This window comes from Salminus brasiliensis, chromosome 12, assembly GCF_030463535.1.
Source record: "Salminus brasiliensis chromosome 12, fSalBra1.hap2, whole genome shotgun sequence".
NCBI classification, from domain to species: Eukaryota; Metazoa; Chordata; class Actinopteri; order Characiformes; family Bryconidae; genus Salminus; species Salminus brasiliensis.
In genome coordinates, this window is record NC_132889.1 from 9,567,618 (window position 1) to 9,587,026 (window position 19,409).

The following is a 19,409-nucleotide window of genomic DNA, read 5'->3' on the forward strand; positions in this document are numbered from 1 at the left end:
AAATTGATATTCAGTGTTTTTGTCCCCCAAATCGTGCAGAGAACAGAAATTGGTATCAGTCAGTTTGGCATACTGGCTCTAATTAACATTCTTAAAAATCTCAGTCAATACACTCAGACACTGTACTCCGAGAGAAAGAGTGAGAAAAAGATTGCAAGAGTGTGTGTAAGAATGCAACAGAAAAAGAAAGAGCAGAGCCAGACATCAGGCAGTTTCCACTGCCACACCCAGACCCTTTAGCACATCAGCTGATTCTCGTACACACAGACATACACACACACAACACAAACAGGGCTTCTAAATGACACAGCGCAAGTTGTTTAAATATATTCTTGCTAAGTGCATTTATGGAAGCTGCATCCAGGAGAGCGTTTGTGTGAGACGGGTGAAAACTCACAAAACATGAATACAACACTGGAGAGGTTTTAACTAAAAAAAACACAAAACAAAACAAAAAAAAAACCTTGCTGAATTGACCGTTCTAAAGGCACTCAGTTATAGGCAGAAGCACTGACACAGCCCATGTCCAGAACAGACATGTTTGTACAGCTGTGACACACAAACAATTTATTGCTGAGAATTACAAAGAGAGTTTTGATGTCTTACATGGGAACACATGAGTTTATGAGTTTGTTAAATGCAGAGGTTAAGTGTTCGGAATATGTTAGCAGGCAACAAGCACTAGAGTTGTTAGAGGAATGAAAGGTCCATGCAATTCCAGTGAGCTGTATAACCCCATATTACTCAATGTACAGTCCTTCCCCTTTTAACACTAGAAACGTTGCTTCAGTCTGCCCTACCTACACCTAATAGTGCAGAGCTCTGTTCATCTGCCCACTCTGCCCACCAAAAGAATTCAGAATATGTACTATGTACAAAATGTTTCATCAGAGTTACAATAAAAGGTGACTGATGTGTAGTACATTGCTTTACAAAATTAAATACAAATCTGAAATTGAACAGTGCATGCAAATTTGTAAACTGAATCTGAATGAACACTAAACATATGCACACATATTTCTATTTTGAAGTGTAAATTTGTAGTTAGTTCACTGTAAACTGTGTACTGTCACTTTGGGTTTCAGTCGCTGGTCCGTGTGCTGCCAACCAGATGGCAATACTCAAAATCTGTTTTAAATCAAGAGTCCTTTGAGCTTATGGCTTGACCCAACAATTTTCGCATGGAAATCAGCATTTAGACTCTTCTCTGTCTTCACCGCGAAGGTAAAGGATTGAAATTCATCTCTTTCAAAAGCGCTTAATTTAGCACAAATCCTGCACTGATTAAATCCTATTTTGATTTCATTGACATTCAGGCATAGTGTAGTATATGTATCAAGCATTTGTGTATTGTGCATCTATTGTATCCATGAATCCATACTGACTATTGTAAATACTGACATTGTATCATTGGACTCACTATTCACACTAGCTAGGAGAATTCTCTGAGTGGACAGTAAAGCGCTTCTGTAAAAGGGATTTGCAATACAAAGTTTGGCAAGTTCCGACTGGTGTACTTGGCAAGTTTGACTCACAGGGTACAAACCACCGAAAAGGGGAGGGAACTGCATAGTCTTTGACAACTGGATTTGCAGCATGGTGAGTAATGCATTCTGGCATATTTGGCTGTGCATAGTCCACACAAGAGGACAAGTGCATCCCAGAAACACATGTGGAACAAGAACACATCTGGGCATTTGGACTGTACTTGGCTACGTTAACAAACACTTGAATGGAACGAATCTTGGGCTGCGACTGGTGACGTTTTTCACAAGTCAACAGGAACCAAGTACAGACAAGAACGCAGACTGGGAATCCACCGAAGTCAGAGTGAAGTCAGAGAACATCCTTAGCTAGTAAATAAGTGAAAGTCCATGTTTTTATTAGATCGCGACAAACAACCCCATATGGAATAATACATATAGGGCTGCTTCCCTGGAATTAAACCTAGTCGCTCCATTGAAAGGAAAACTTAGTCTGGGACTATGCTTTATTCTTTGTCCAGGAGACCAGCCCTTAAAGTTTTAACTAATTAGTTTGAACTAAATTAGACTCTTACCTTAAGCCTGCCAAACTCGCAGGCCAGGTCTAGAGGAGTCTTCTTAGCCTTGTTCACAATGCAGGGATTGGACTGGTGTTGCAACAGCATCTCAGACTACAAAGAAAATAGTGTGGAAAAGAGAAAGAGAGGACAAAAGGAATGAAAAGACAAACATCTTTTCACCTGAACATAAGCTGGAATTGCAAGCTCTAAGTGTAAGCCTTGTGCACATCAAAATATCTTTACTGCAAAAAAAACCAAAACTAAAATAAATAAATAAATAAATCACTGTGGCAGATATCCTGTACATTTTAGTAATATTTCATGATGAATGGACAAACATAAATGCTCCAAAAAGAATACTTTCACTGAAAGCTAGGAAGTGTTTTTTTTCTGCCGGTAAAGTTGACATTTTGGAGATACTAAGGTTTTGCACAACACTGGCAATATATTCTTCTTGCAAAGGCTTGGCTGTAACAGTCAACAGACAATAACTATTGATTGGTGGCTCATTCGTGTTGCTGTAAATCTGTCCCTTGAAAATCACACCCACACACTGTCATACGCGCACACACTCTCTCTCTTTCACACACACACACACTGCTCATCTGCTACCTAACGGAAGAAAGAGAGTGTATGTGTGTGTGTGTGTGTGTGTGTGAGAGAGAGAGAGAAGATGCAGACTGATGCAGATATATTTTGCTACAGCACAGATTGTAAGACGAGAGTATTAGAGAGGTCAAGATGTTGGAGAATCACCCCTCCTCATCCCAAAAATATTGGATGGAGCACCATCATTCCAAAGAGCACAATTCCATACCCCTCTAACCCCTCTGGAATTAGGCATGGTGCAAATAAGTTCTTGTTTATCTGCTTCAGAGAGTCCTATTCTATTGATAATACTTGTACTACTGTACAACAATACTAAACAGGGTCTAGATAAGCTGCCGGTGTGCATTTGCACATCTGTGTCAGCAATGGGTGCAGCTTTAAGACTAATCAGACACCTCCCTGATGAAACTGCACAACAGATAACAATCTGTCTGTACTTCTCAGCAGTGAGGGGACCAATCATTTTGATCAAATCACCAGCCTTATTTGCAGAAATATAGCCCCACACTTGCAGCAACACTTTACCATGTTTCACTGTTGAGTGCAAACACTGATCTAAGTAGATCTCTCTAGCGTCACAAACAACATTTATAAACAAACACCTACACCTCTCAGTAGAAGCTGCTTCACTGTTACATAGCTTGCAAAGTGGATATTTGAGATTTCAAATAAATTGTTTCAGAAACAATGGCCAAACCTCAGACATGCTACTCACCACCTCATAATGTCCATACTGTGCAGCCAGATGCAGTGGGATCTGCCCATCATGTGAGGGTCCGTTGACGGAAGCTCCTGCTCTCAGAAGCATGAGCACTGATTCTGCTTTCCCCTGCCATGCAGCATAATGCAGCGGACGCATTCCTTCAAGGGCCAGAATATTCTCATTTAATCATCTACACTTTTCCTCTTGAGCCAAATGTAGTCAATCACCTGAGACATGCTTAAAACTATGTAGATGATGCAGTTAACAGGTAATGGAAGCTGATATCTGAACAATTTGCATTAGCACACAATTGCCTCAAGTAATGCCAAGTTATTAAGTTGTTAACTAATCTCAAATACACCTGTTATCAATAGTAATAGATAAAATGAGATTCAATCTATTGCTTCAAAGTATTTGTTACTACTGTGGTATGTTGTTCTATTTTTCAACAGTGACAGCAGACAACAGTGTGTGATGCAGAACATATGAATACATTCAGAGGACATTATTGGAGATTTATGGATCCAGCTTATTTAGATATTATCTGTAGGATTTGTAGTCTAAAAATAATTTTATGAATCAACAAGCTGAAACAGAAACACTATACTGCTGTTGAAGGTGTAGAGCTGTGTACGAACCATTGCTGTCCTTGATATCCACAGTGGCCTGAGCCTCCAGCAACAGGGAAAGAAGGTCTGTAGTGCCTGTTAAAGCAGCGTGGTGCAGTGCTGAAAACCTGAGCAAGATAATAAGGAGTTAGAGATATAGGAATAGCACATCTGTCTAACATATGTACAAAACTTGTGAATATACTGCTAGAATGCAAGATCTAGTAGGGGATGCTGGGCTAATGCAAATATCTGATATTTTACATTCATATATCTGCTGATACATAAACATTTTTTAACAAGGTCTCAGCTGACGCTGGGATTACTATTCTAACACGAAAATACAACTAAACTAAATGTTGTTTACTACATCAAATTAAACAAATTAATAAAATGTAGATATTTTAGCATCACCTAAATGTTACTGTCCTTTGGAGTTAAAATTTCAATTTGAAATGTCAGTTTAACCCATGGATATGTGCCATGGTGATCATTTAATACCGATGATTTTGATCATAGTGCATCGCTACTTGTAGTAAATTAAAATGCATCGATGAACACATTATTCTGTAAAACTTGGCAAGGATACTCACAGAACACAGTTACATATTTGTGATTTATTAGGTTACATACTGTAGCCTCTGGCAAAATCAGTATTGTGATTCAGATTGACAACGTACTAATAACTACCCAGAACTGAGTAGTTAAAAAAAAAAAACATACAGAACTAGGACAGATAGAGAAGCCACTCAACACTGTTTATTGGTGATTTTTGAGTAAAGGAACACTATTATTGACTTCTTAGAACCATGTGGGGTCATAAGGAGAATGGAAAAACCAATGTACACAAGGTTGCCAATAAATACCAAAGCGTAGTAAAAGCGCCTCCAAGAAGCTGGCCTTCTCAAAATTGGAAACTGTAGACTGAAATGAACAAGGCTCAGTGAGACAGAAATGCCAGCCATAGTGCTTGAGAATACAATCAAGACCAGACTCATTCGAAGAGCAACCTCAGTTTCCAAAATGCTCAGAGGGTTGAACAAGCATGATACATAAAACTATGATTGTTAAGGCCGGGTGCTGCCCTGCTGAGACATGTCAAATCAAAGTGTGCCTTCCAGAGACTGCTGTCAGTGATGAATAACAGCCTGCAAAACACTCTTCATCCTTCCATAGACATGAGCATGAATCTCTAAAAGCAAACTCACCTTGTGTGTGAAATCTTAAAGTAGGGAATGGCATGACATTGCTTTGGAAGGAGTGGCACCACAAAGAAAAAGGCCAGACAGGGACATACAGGAATTTAGCATACTGCCATTCACATTCACACACACACACATACACACATCCATCCATACAAGGGTTGGGATTATCGACTTTTTCATACCATCTCAAAATATTACTGCAATATTACCGGGGGTGGGGAGTAGTGTTGTGCAAGTAGCACAGATGGTTCAACCTTATGTGGCGTCCAAAGTATATCATCCTGCATTGTCTTAAACACGAAAAACAATCACAGGGAAACAAACTAAGTAAACAAGCACAATATTAATTAAATCATTCAATAAGTGCTAAAATATCAGTCTGACAACAACTGCAAAAGTTAAAATACCCTAAATCCATAGAGGTAAGATGGTTAGTATTAAAGGGAGTAAGCAGGATTACAACTTGCTCATCACAGGTCCAGCTAACAGAAAGCCCACTAATACATTTTTGCCACCCATATATATATATATATATATATATATATATATATATATATATATATATATATATATATATATATATATATATATATATACATACAGTGGGGGAAAAAAGTATTTAGTCAGTCACCAATTGTGCAAGTTCTCCCACTTAAAAAGATGAGAGAGGCCTGTAATTGACATCATAGGTAGACCTCAACTATGAGAGACAAAATGAGAAAAAAGAAAATCAGAAAATCACATTGTCTGATTTTTAAATAATTTATTTGCAAATAATGGTGGAAAATAAGTATTTGGTCAATAACAAAAGTTAATCTCAATACTTTGTTATATATCCTTTGTTGGCAATGACAGAGGTCAAACATTTTCTGTAAGTCTTCACAAGGTTGGCACACACTGTTGCTGGTTTGTTGGCCCATTCCTCCATGCAGATCTCCTCTAGAGCAGTGATGTTTTGGGGCTGTCGGCAGGCAACATGGACTTTCAACTCCCTCCAAAGGTTTTCTGTGGGGTTGAGATCTGGAGACTAGGCCACTCCAGGACTTTGAAATGCTTCTTACGAAGCCACTCCTTTGTTGCCCTGGCATGGTACTTGGGATCATTGTCATGCTGAAAGACCCAGCCATATTTCATCTTCAATGCCCTTGCTGATGGAAGGAGGTTTGCACTCAAAATCTCACAATACATGGCCCCATTCATTCTTTCATGTACACGGACCAGTCGTCCTAGTCCCTTTGCAGAGAAACAGCCCCAAAGCATGATGTTGCCACCCCCATGCAACTAGTTGTGTTTGTACCAAACAGTTCTCCTTTGGTTTCATTTGACCATAAGACATTCTCCCAAAACTCTTCCGGAACATCCAAATGCTCTCTAGCAAACTTCAGACGTGCCCGGATATGTACTGGCTTAAGCAGGGGAACACGTCTGGCACTGCAAGATCTGAGTCCCTGGCGGCGTAGTGTGTTACTGACGACAGCCTTTGTAACGTTGGTCCCAGCTTTCTGCAGGTCATTCACTAGGTCCCCCCGTGTGGTTCTGGGATTTTTGCTCACCGTTCTCGTGATCATTTTGACCCCACGGGCTGAGATCTTGCGTGGAGCCCCTGATCGAGGGAGATTAGCAGTGGTCTTGTAGGTCTACCAATTTCTGATTATTGCTCCCACAGTAGATTTCTTCACACCAAGCTGTTTGTCTATTGCAGATTCAGTCTTCCCAGCCTGGTGCAGGTCTACAATTTTGTTTCTGGTGTCCTTCGACAGCTCTTTGGTCTTCACCATAGTGGAGTTTGGAGTGTGACTGTTTGAGGTTGTGGGCAGGTGTCTTTTATACTGTTAACGAGTTTAAACAGGTGCCATTAATACAGGTAACGAGTGGAGGACAGAGAAGCATCTTAAAGAAGAAGTTACAGGTCTGTGACAGCCAGAAATCTTGCTTGTTTGTAGGTGACCAAATACTTATTTTCCACCATTATTTGCAAATAAATTCTTTCATATTCACATGTATATATATATATATATATATATATATATATATATATATATATACATACATACACACACAGAGAAAGTAGCACACTTAATGCACTTCTTTAAGTCCACAGCTCCAGATGTAAACCTCAAGATTACTACTACTGATGGCAGAGAGAGGTCAAGCACAGGTTGTGTTATAAGAGAAGATATTAGTGATTGAGGTAAAGGGTTCCAAAATATCCAACACAATCCAACCTCTGTGCTACCTTTCTGCATCACTCTAGCCTGACCTGATGCTGGCAAGCCCTACCAGCCCTGCATGGTGAAGCCCTGAAAGGACTCTGTGTTTGAGAGGCCTTTCCTCCATGTTCCACAATCCCCATGCACCAGTGTCCTGAGCACAAAGGCCTTTACTCTTAACCACTCACCTTTCTAAAACTTATTTTCATTCAGGTCTCATGCTCACTTCATTTATGTAAGTTCTGAAGCATTACCACTTAATGGAGAAAATAAAAGATGGACAGCTTTCATGTCTGGGGCTGTCATTATAATACATTTATTACCAATTGATTTATCAAACAATTCATAAAAAAGACAATCAATGGATTACCAGATTGAACAATGAGTCCACTGGCAAACGGACATGCTCATGTTATTACAGCGCCTACACAATGTTAGACACATGACATGATATGCTTTAGATCATTGACCTTTTCTTTTGGTTTTCTTAATACTCCATTTATTCTTCATATCATCTTTCCCAAAAATCTCTTCCCAGGCTTTTTTAGGCCGGACTTTTTTTTTGTCTCTAGTCTAGCATGACCTTGTTGCCAGTAGTTTGCATCTTGAAGTAAACCCTCTGTATTTACTGTCCTGGTGGCATCTCTTGATTGTACTTTGACAGTGTTACGTCTACTTCCTCAGGAGTGACTACATGTTGTTCAAGGGTTTTTATCTACCAAGGAAAAGATTCTGCAAACAATTACTTTACTTGTATTCCATGGATGTTTGGAGTTGCTGAGCTCACCGGTGCATGCCTTCTTTTTAAGGATGTAGATTTGACCACTCATGAACATTTTTATGCTATTGCAACCTAATGAGATCTGCCTTCCCTTGCATCAACACCTCTTTGGAAACCACATATTGAGAGTCTCATCTTCAGCTACTATTTTAAGTGATGAAAACTGCATCAGACAGCTCCAGTTCATGGACGTTTTCTTTCCACATGTGAACAGAGAAATGAGCAGACTATGCCCAGCAAGGATCACCAACGGTTGGCAACATATTGGGAATCCACAGCAGCACTGCGAGTAGTTGCTGATTTCTCTGAAATATACATTTTGGGAAATTTCCCAGAGTCCAGTGAGAGCCCTGTGTTACAGGTCGTGTCTGCTTTTGCCTCCGTTTCTTCAGATGTCAGAGTGAATTTGATGGGTCTTGGCAGTGTGGCCTTGGTGGACAAAGGACAGGGCTCCAATCAGCCCCCTCTCACACTGGCTGGCCCTTTCACATATAGCCATTCCAGCAGTGCTTGCCATAGAAACACACCACACACAATTCCAACAGTTCTCTAGAAAGTCAAAAGAGGCTCAAATACTAATTTGTCTCACAGCGAGGCAAAACATTTTACCACTTTTATTTGCTTAAAGCTTTTCCCTACATGTCTTTAGTTCTTGCATAATTGTTCTCACTTTAGAGTCAAACCTAGACACACAGGAAAGAAACTTAAAGAATTACACAAAACATGCTACGTGGCAGAGCAAAATGCAAGCTTGGCTAATGAATTTGGTGACATGTAGAGACATGAACCTTTCTAAAGATGATTTAACCAGATCAATTTCCAATCAGGCACAATCTCTGCCTACGCAGGGCTGACTCAGCATCGTCCTCAACACTGCAATACATGACAAGTATTACAAAAGGTAGGTATGAAAGTATGCAATGCAGGTTTTATCAGATTGTACCCAAGGACTGAGAAACATAATAATAAAAAAAAGAGGAAAAAAGGTTAATTCCGTTTATGTTACAAAAAAGCCTGTAGGCCTCATAAACATGATGAAAGGCACTGTCTGTTAAAACGACCATAAATTGACCAAAAACAAACCATAAGAAAAAAGTCACAAATCTTATAAAGTCAAACATCCATGACAGAAATGTAAAAAAATGAATGATCACACATAAACTATTATTATTACTACTATTAACCATCATCATAACTTTCATTACTCGTACCATCTTTACTATGATTATATTAGTTACATTATTTTATATTATCAGTACACCTGAGCAGTCTTGTGGTGATTTGTGGTTTTTGTTTTATTTATTTACAACTAGTACATGTGTACACATATTTGTTGAGCCTATTACTGGATTCCTGTAAAGCTGTTTTGTGACTTTTGTTAAAAGCGCAGCACAAACAAATCTGACCCTCTGTAAATCATGATCTTACTGTGATTACTGCATAGAGACCAATAGTTCATGTTAGTGGTCATATTGCTCCACAACTACTATTTGGATTGGGAAATAACCCCTTAATGTATCTTCAGTTTCTCAACAAAAGCAGGCAATGTTTTCACTTTAATGCTAAAGAGATGTGAACAACTCTGACAGTACTGAATAATAATGAAAGATTTCCTCATCGTCATGAGGCTAAGATTGTCCATTAAGCTCTGAATATATAAACCACACATGAAAGGAGAGATTAGCACTAACACAAGCTAATGTTCAGATCCCCTTAGCACAGCAATCCATTGGGTGTTTCATGTGCTCCTCTCTAGCACAACAATAGCCGGAAGCCAAGGCCGTCACCACACTGAAGCCCTGTAAACACCCCCATCTAATCTGCCACAGCCAAGCCCTCACTCACAACTGCCCAATACTGACCCTCACCTACTTTTGCCCCAGCCATCCTTCATCTCCTGAATAGGTATAGAAAAAATGTGCTTCTAAGAAAACAAGAATTTTAATCTCATCATAGTGCTGGGGTGGGGTGGGGTGGGGTCAATGTCCTGTTACTTGACCTTTTTACTGCTCTCTGTGAAACCTAACTTCTCTTAAAGTTTAATTGGCTGAAGGGGTGTGCGAAACACAAGAAAGGTATGTAGATGCTTGCCGAAAAGCAACGAACACAAGAAAGCCAAAAAGGGCACTTAAGATACTGAATGTAATTTTTCCAGAACATTACTATTAAAGGCTCCATCTACAGTTAAATAGTTTGATTGCTGGATTGAATACAAAATGGGAGAAATGGCTTGTTTCTTCTTTTTTCTATTTAAACACATAAATACAAAAATGAGAAATCATTTTTCTATTTAGGTCAGGTCAGTCTGACCTAAACTGACTGAGATCCTGTGTTCTTTATTCAGATTTATTCAGTAAAAAAAAAAACTTCCAAACCCTTAAACGTCAGGGGCCTTCAAAATCATATAATTCAATTAGGTTCGATGCAATTAAAAAAACATTATGACTGCTCATAGAGTTTTAAATACTGATAATGAACATGAGAATGCTTTTTACAATCTGGTTTTATAATGCAACCACAGAAGAAACCACACAAGAAATTAAGAAATGTTACATTATTTTTTTTTACCTGTGTACCTTTTACCTGAGTGTCTAGCTGTTTATATCCCAACTCATCACCTCTTAAAGGAATTTTACTTACACATTTTCTCTATATACTACATGTATTATAATATTTTGACAGACAAAATGCACTAGCTGTAGTAATGATTAATTTAAAAAAACGTGCTTTAATAGATCTAATTAAACAGGACTAATTATACGCCTTGTAATGTAACATGCAGTTGGTCAGTGGTCTTTCAGTACTATATGCACAATACGTTCAGAAAAGTTGTTAGTTATTATTGTATTAGTATACATTTCTATTAAGATGTAGTTGTTTTTTTAAGAAACATTCCTGTTTATGAAAAAATTTTATTAAATCAAAAACTCAAGGTCACTCAATGCTCAACAAATTACGAGCGGCAGCCCACTCCGAAATCTGAGGGTGAGTCAGATTGCAGAATTATCGTCAGTGACATCACCATGGCAACGTAAACAATTTGCATCTCACTGATATAAAATGTTTTAAAACATTTATTTTTTAAAGAAATAAACATGTATAAAGGCATGGTAGAGTGGCAGCTTTGGGGAAAATAAATGAGTAAGACAAAACCTAAATGAGTGTTTTCAGCGGGGACTACTACAGTTCTCCACCAGACACAATTACCGTTTACCTTGCCCCACCTGACAAGGCAAAAAGGCATGATTCACCTGAGGGCTGAAGAACCAATCCCAACCTGCATAAGCAAGAACTTTCAGGTTTGCTTTACAAAATGTAGAAATGTGGAACAGACAGGAAGCCGCCATGATCCCTTTATTCTAGAATGCAAGGATGATTCCACTAGCCCTACCGTTTAACCCTGTAGACTACATAGTGATGAGATGATGGTATGAGGTAGGGTTGGCAGTATGGTAAAGTATTAAAAAAAACAAAAGTATCACTATATTTAAAAACATCTTCCCAATACCTTTTCAGGCAACAGTTGTACCTAAATATACCGAAGGCCACAGTGGAAGCATGACTTACCCATCTGGATCCTGATAGTTGACATTGAGTCTCTTGGTGGAGCCCAATAACTCTGCAAAACAGGAAACAGAACACAGGAGTCAAAAACATGATCTTGAACCTCATTTAGGTAAACATTTCAAATTCAAGCTGGGGTGTTTGGCTTTTAGGGTCACAGGTTCAATTGTATCGAAGTGTATCAACGTACATGTATTGTATTAATCCATTATAAACACAAACTACACACTGTCCTATTCAATTCCATTTTTTATTCTTATCTCCTTTCATTTCTCACTCAACCTCATTCTCTTTCCCTATTTTCCAGGATGCTCATCAGAGCCAGGACAAGCCTTGCGACCCGCCTATGCAAATCACCAGTTACAGGCTACTCAAAACATTTAGCAACAATTCCTTTAGTCCTTTATTACACACTGTGGTGTGTGCTTCTTCATTCATTTATTAAGTCTTTCAACCATAATGACATTCATCTGACATGACATGTTTATTTAATAATTTAAGCTGTCCAGTGGTATGTTTGAATTGTATGACCCTACTTGATAACAGGGGCAAATGAACTGTATGACATATACAGGAACAGGCCAAATTAACCTCATCACACAACCCTTTCCCATGCATGTGTATTTGTGCAATCACAGACAATCTGAAGTTTTTTTTGCATTCTAGACATAGAAAACCATACCATACTGAAAAAAACTTGGAAATCGAGGCCAATCCAGGCATATTTTAATGGATAGTGTATTATATTAGTCCTGTTAGATAGTGTTTGTTATTTTTAAAATTTTACAGCTTTCAGAGCAAAGGTGCCATTAATGGACATTATTCCCAGCCGGCAGCAGTAAGGACATTCTCAGAAGGTAAGTAAAAGATTTTGCAGTGTGGAACCATTTTACAGCGGGACATACACACATACACTGCTTAAAAAATAAAGGGAACACTTAAACAACACAATATAACTCCAAGTAAATCAAACTAAAATCAAACTGTCCACTTAGGAAGCAACACTGACTGACAATTTCACATGCTGTTGTGCAAATGGAATAGACAACAGGTGAAAATGATTGGCAATTAGCAAGACACACTCAATAAAGGAATGGTTCTGTAGGTGGGGACCACAGACCACTTCTCAGTACCTATGCTTTCTGGCTGATGTTTTGATTACTTTTGAATGTTGGTGGTGCTTTCACACTCGTGGTAGCATGAGACGGACTTTACAACCCACACAAGTGACTCAGGTAGTGCAGCTCATCCAGGATGGCACATCAATGCAAGCTGTGGCAAGAAGGTTTGCTGTGTCTGTCAGTACACCAGGAGACGTGGAGGAGACCGTAGGAGGGCAACAACCTAGCAGCAGGACTGCTACCTCTGCCTTTGTGCAAGGAGGAACAGAAGGAGCACTGCCAGAGCCCTGCAAAATGACCTCCAGCAGGCCACAAATGTGCATGTGTCTGCACAAACAGTTAGAAACCGACTCCATGAGGATGGTATGAGGGCCCGACGTCCACAGATGGGGGTTGTGCAGCACCGTGCAGGACGCTCGGCATTTGCCAGAGAACACCAGGATTGGCAAATTCGCCACTGGCGCCCTGTGCTCCTTACAGATGAAAGCAGGTTCACAATGAACACACGTGACAGACGTAACAGAGGCTGGTGACGCTGTGAAGAGCAATCTGCTGCCTGCAACATCCTTCAGCATGACCGATTTGGCAGTGGGTCAGTAATGGTGTGGGGTGGCATTTCTTTGGAGGGCCGCACAGCCATCCATGTGCTCGCCAGAGGTAGCCTGACTGCCATTAGGTACCAAGATGAGATCCTCAGACCCCTTGTGAGATCATATGCTGGTGCGGTTGGCCCTGGGTTCCTCCTAATGCAGGACATTGCTAGACCTCATGTGGCTGGAGTGTGTCAGCAGTTCCTGCAAGATGAAGGCACTGAAGCTATGGACCGGCCCGTCCGTTCCCCAGACCTGAATCCGATTGAGCACATCTGGGACATCATATCTCGCTCCATCCACCAACGTCACATTGCACCACAGACTGTCCAGGAGTTGGCGGATGCTTTAGTCCAGGTCTGGGAGGAGATCCTCACCAGGAGCATGCCCAGGCATTGTAGGGAGGTCATACAGGCACGTGGAGGCCACACACAATACTAAGCCTCATTTTGACTTGTTTTAAGGACATTACATCAAAGTTGGATCAGCCTGTAGTGTGTTTTTCCACTTTAATTTTGTGTGTGACTCCAAATCCAGGCCTCCATTGGTTAATAAATTTAATTTCCATTGATGATTTTTGTGTGATTTTGTTGTCAGCACATTCAACTTTGTACAGAACAAAGTATTCAATCAGAATATTTCATTCATTCAGATCTAGGATGTGTTATTTGAGTGTTCCCTTTATTTTTTTGAGCAGTGTAAGATTATGTTGCACACCTGAACAGTACAACAGTCTTAATGGTTCGGTGACTTTAATCAATAATCACCAGTTGTGACAACACCAGTTGAAAAAAGTGCAATACAAATAAATTTGATAATACCTGAAACGTTATATAACTATTGCAGAAACATTTCATTCTGCCAGCGTTTTACACCTTTCTTGTTTTTAAACCACCACAAAACAGCACTTTCAGAAAGAACCGAGTGGAAACCAACACTAATGCTAAAACACAGGCTACAGGAACCCAAATCATACCACATTCAGCATACAATAAAACAGTTAGGTTACATCAATAACCAAACAAACAACAACCAATATCAGGCAAAAATGTGTACCACTACAAACACACACTTTTTGATTTGACTGCAGTGTTTTAAAGGAAATGGGAGTTTAAAGGTCAGTGAGGGGAGGCAGAGTGGATTATAAAACAGTAAAAAAAAATGTCCTATTTTAAAATGACTCAAAATAAAGTGATTTTTCTTTAGTATTAGTTGGCAGCACATCTTATCTAAAATGTGTGGCTGTATTATTACAAACACAAAGATCAGATCAGATTCTAAAGTAAAGGTAAAGGTGCACGTATTTGTCACTGTACAGTGTACACTGTACAGCAAAATGTGTCCTCCGCATTTAACCCATCTGGTAGTGAACGCACACTCACACACACACACATGTGTTAGGGGCAGTGAGTACACACACACACACACCCAGAGTGGTGGGCAGCCAACTCCAGCGCCCGGGGAGCAGAGAGGGTAAAGGGCCTTGCTCAAGGGCCCAACAGTGGCAGCTTGCCGAGCCCGGGAATCGAACCCACAACCCTTTTATCAATATCCCGGTGCTCTAACCGCTGAGCCACCACTGCCCCCATAACATATCCCTACCTGTTGATGTGATGAGGATATGGTCTACATTGCAAATTTGTGTTTGTAGGATTAAGCTATGTGACAGCCTATATTTTTGCAGTATGACTCCAAAAAACAATATTGCAATAAGACTAGTAAACAGTATAATGTATATCCTAGAGTATATAGTTCTGTTTTTATCAAAAAAAGAAAGAGAATCAAGTTAATTTGTATGGGACTCATTTAGGCAGTTGTGGCTGGACATTTAGATACTCACATCATGGACATGAATATCATGGCAATATTAGCATTATATGTAAGTATAATGTCCTTCAGTAGGTTGCACCTGACCTGACATTTAACTTCTGGCAATATTTTAGTTGGATATTTTTGACCACTCTTTTTGGTGGCAAAACTGGTAGTGATCAATTCAATTTGATTGACATTTTCAATATCATTGTTTAATGTTAGCCTGCTTTATCCATTCCACAATAAGCCCACTGGCTTTCTGGCATGACATTCATGTTCAGTATAAGTGTGTGCAACTTCTGACCACAACTATATGTGTGGTATTATATAACTTCCAACTTAGGAACAAGTTTTCCCATGACCTCAAGCACAGGTGGTGGGTGTGAATCAGACTTGGAAGAGGCAGGAGGCTGCCAGGGTTCTAATAAATGTCAGGAATTCCTGTAAAGAGATGGACACTCCACTGGGAGTTACGGTGCTCTATGACAGTGTCACTGTCTGAGCATAACAAAGGGCAGTTCATTAACATCTGACTTCACTCTGACCTCTCCGGCCAGGACATTACAATGGTAAGAGGATAACGACCTGGCGACTTATCTGTAGGGCCCCTTGATGTTGGGTAACTTACTACAGAGTAATGTGTGAAGAGTTTATGCAAACAGTTCTTGTAGCCCTAGCAGTGTCTTTCGTTAGGGTTATAGACCATTTTATGACTCTTTCTATCGCCCCCGAGCACAAAATGTTTAATCGCTGTAGTAGCATAAGAAGGCATGTTAAGTTTGTACAGCATGACATGCATACAGCGCTTTGGCATTTGGCTTTTGCATACTTGAGTTAAGCATGTTTGTGGCCTAAGACACAAAGCATTTTGTATCCCGCATCCCAAAAGTTGTCCTGCCCAAGTGAAAACAAGTAAATAAAATGTAATTTATTTATATTTAGTTGAAACCTTTGTACTACACTTATTCCAAAAGCAACAAATATTATATATATATATATATACACGTTTTTATACATTTATTCATGTGGATATAAAAACATACTCCTCTGTTTGCCATTTACTGCCCATCTGTGCTAGACCAGTCAACAAGAGTATATAAAATATACAGGAGATAGCTCTATCAAATGTATAAATGAATCAGTGGTCGTACAAAAACTAAAAAAAGAGGGGTCTGATAAATCAGTATCAATATTCTGTACAGGGGACATTGTACACAGTACCTTTAGTCCTCTCAGTGCTGGTGGCATCTAGTGACATGGGGAATCCTAGCTAGTAGATGGGAATTGACAAGGACTAAATTTAAAAGAAAAATTAAGGGGAGGGGATAAAATAAAAAAAGTAACCAAAAACCACCACCATTTTAGGCGTAAGGGAAAAAAACACACAGAACATTTTAGCAGCTTTTTTCATATGTCTGAAGTCTCCACATTTTCTGCTCCAGTAGTTCAACTACAGACTGTCTGCTATAACAATGCTACCATAATGTAATGAATAAGACCAAACCTGCTCACATCTGGCCATTTCTTTAGCAAATTTTCCTGTAACTGAAAGCCAGTTTAACCAAGCTTTAGACTGGCAGGTCACAATAAATGTGAATAACTCTTACAATGCATGCTTTTTAACTCCTTAAGGCATCCCTGAAGGTGAGTCAAGGAGTGATGACCTCCAGGAACCAGTGCTTGTTATACGACTTCACTAAGGCCAAAGAGCAAGCCACAGGGGTGTTGGACTAGAGTGAGATTCAGACCACAGACACTGGATACACCCACGATGTGGAGCCACAGCGGCGGCCCAAAGGTCTGTCTTCTTTATAGTCCTGTCACAGCCGAGAGCAACTTTTAAGTGACCAAAACAAAGCAGAAAGCCTTTGAAGTACAACTCTATACCAGCTTCAGGACCAGTTCCTTGACAGGATCTTTGTGTAACCGAGTTTCCTACCATAATTAATGGGATGCCTTCACACAGTGAATGGAATTTGCACAAAACTGTCTTTGAACAGCGCTCTTCTATTTCTAATGAGTTATACTGAAATCACACTCTTCTTGTTTGACTGATAAAAGAGGTTGTACATCTTTTGGTCAGGTCAGCCACTAAATGCTGGAGCAAAGGTTTTCTTTATCAGTCGCTGAAGCTATTTTTAATTGTTTATAGTGTGGCAAAAAGCACCGCCAGTTGGTTGAAGCATCAGCGAGACCAAGCAAAAGATCATGCTATTCGCTTTAATGCTAAATGCAGAACATATAATGTAGCACAGTTTCTCTGCCACAAGAATGCAATCCATTTGGGAGATTCGGTTCCCGTCTGTGTCTTGTAAAGAGATTTACCCTTGGACTGCCTACACGCTCAAGTCCCAACCTGTGCCTGTGAAGCAAAACACTGAAACCCAATCTGTTGTAAAACAAAATTTCCAACTAAAATTAGTAGAGCCACAGCCTGTATCAAAACTTTACAATTATATGTTTGTCCATAAAAACGCCAGGGAACGCCTCAAATATGGCTTGGTTTCTGACTGTAGCTGACGGTGCTTTAGAGCCAAGCAGTAAACACACAAATAGTGTAGGTCATCATTTTCCTCTGGGTTTGGCTGAGGTGGAGTAACAGAAAGCTCTCGCTCTATCCATAATAAGCAGTGGAAACTGACATCTTAAAACCTAAACTTTGTGTGGCCATAGACCCATTTGTACCTCAAATGTCATCTTTGTCCATTCGGGTATAAATATAGACCGGGCTATAGACGGGAAAGTCTGCCATAGCTGATCTTCTTTACATGTATTTAAATATATAACTGCCAGTGTTGGGGTAATTAGTATTTGTAATGATACTTTATATCACTTTACTTGAATGGACCATTGTAGCTGCCGCGTACTGGGGCAGTGGTGGTTCAGCGGTTAGAGCGCCGGGCTATTGATAACAGGGTTGTGGGTTCAATTCCCGGGCTCGGCAAGCTGCCACTGTTGGGCCCTTGAGCAAGGCCCTTTACCCTCTCTGCTCCCCGGGCGCTGGAGTTGGCTGCCCACTGCTCTGGGTGTGTGTGTGTGTGTGTGTGTACTCACTGCCCCTAACACACATGTGTGTGTGTGTGTGTGAGTGTGTGTTCACTACCAGATGGGTTAAATGCGGAGGACACATTTCGCTGTACACTGTACGGTGACAAATACGTGCACCTTTACCTTTTTTAGATGGTCAACTGACATTAAACTAACATAAAGGGTGGGCAATACAACAATAGATTGAAGGGTAAAGTTAGTGTTACGGTTAGGGTTTGTTTGTTTGCATTTAATACATAAACAGTTGAATGTTAGCTGAATGTCAGATGAGCATCTACATAGCTAAAATAACTTAATTTAAAAGGCATACTACTCTCCCTGCTTTTAATTTGAAAGGACAAACCTGTCAGGTCAGCATAGGAGTGATCAGGTGATCAGTGCAGGGAATGTTATCCTTTAGTTTCATTTTAGCATGATTAGATGCTTTAGCAGATGACTTGCTGAGCTTATTGCCCTTTCTGCGCTCACTCATTATTATGGTATAAGACACACAGACACCAGTTGTAGGGAGCGTACGCTTGTGCAAACTACATACAGGAGTTGCCACAAATAACCTGTAGATGGGATTTTTTTTAATGCACTGCATTCAACTAATTTTGTTCTCTTAGCGACATAGGACACATTGCACTACGACAGATTAAGCGCCCTACTGTAATATGTTCTTCGGATACCCTGTCTACGGTCATCTCATGTTTTGTTTCTGTTGGATTGGCAATTGTTTATTTTTTATATGCTTCACACAGCAAGTGGATATCAGCAGTCATGACTTTGTGCAACAATGGCTTAATGGTCGGTCGCCTTCCACTTTGATATCGGTAACCTGAGAAGGTTCTGTCTTTTGATAACAAGGAAGGAAGAGGTTCTTTTTAAACTGGGAGGGGGGGGGGTAGTAGGTGTGGATTGTTTAGCATCTACAAAAGTAATGTTTGAACACTGGGGAGGCTAGCTGCTTTGTTTAAAGCCTGAAAAGCAGCAGTGGAAGCCCTGGGCCCAGATCAGAGACGCCTTGATTCCATGGAGTTCACAGCTCCACCCCAGTCCTACTGTGGATGCAGTAAACACACAGGGAAGTGGTGTGTTTGGCTAAGGAAGGAGGGCAATGGATTCCAGCCTC

At 40.0% G+C, this 19,409-nt stretch overlaps 1 protein-coding gene across 7 annotated transcripts in view; it reads right to left on the reverse strand.

Annotated features, from left to right (window-relative positions):
- Positions 1 to 19,409, reverse strand: part of LOC140573764 (caskin-2) — a 64,268-nt gene that overhangs the window by 19,786 nt on the left and 25,073 nt on the right. For all 7 annotated transcript variants that reach the window (XM_072693308.1, XM_072693307.1, XM_072693310.1 and 4 more), the window contains 4 exons: positions 11,728 to 11,779; positions 3,995 to 4,092; positions 3,369 to 3,514; positions 2,060 to 2,155 (listed from right to left, as the gene is read on the reverse strand). In XM_072693308.1, coding sequence (XP_072549409.1) covers positions 2,060 to 2,155; positions 3,369 to 3,514; positions 3,995 to 4,092; positions 11,728 to 11,779 — 392 coding nt within the window. The remainder of the gene's footprint in view (positions 1 to 2,059; positions 2,156 to 3,368; positions 3,515 to 3,994; positions 4,093 to 11,727; positions 11,780 to 19,409) is intronic.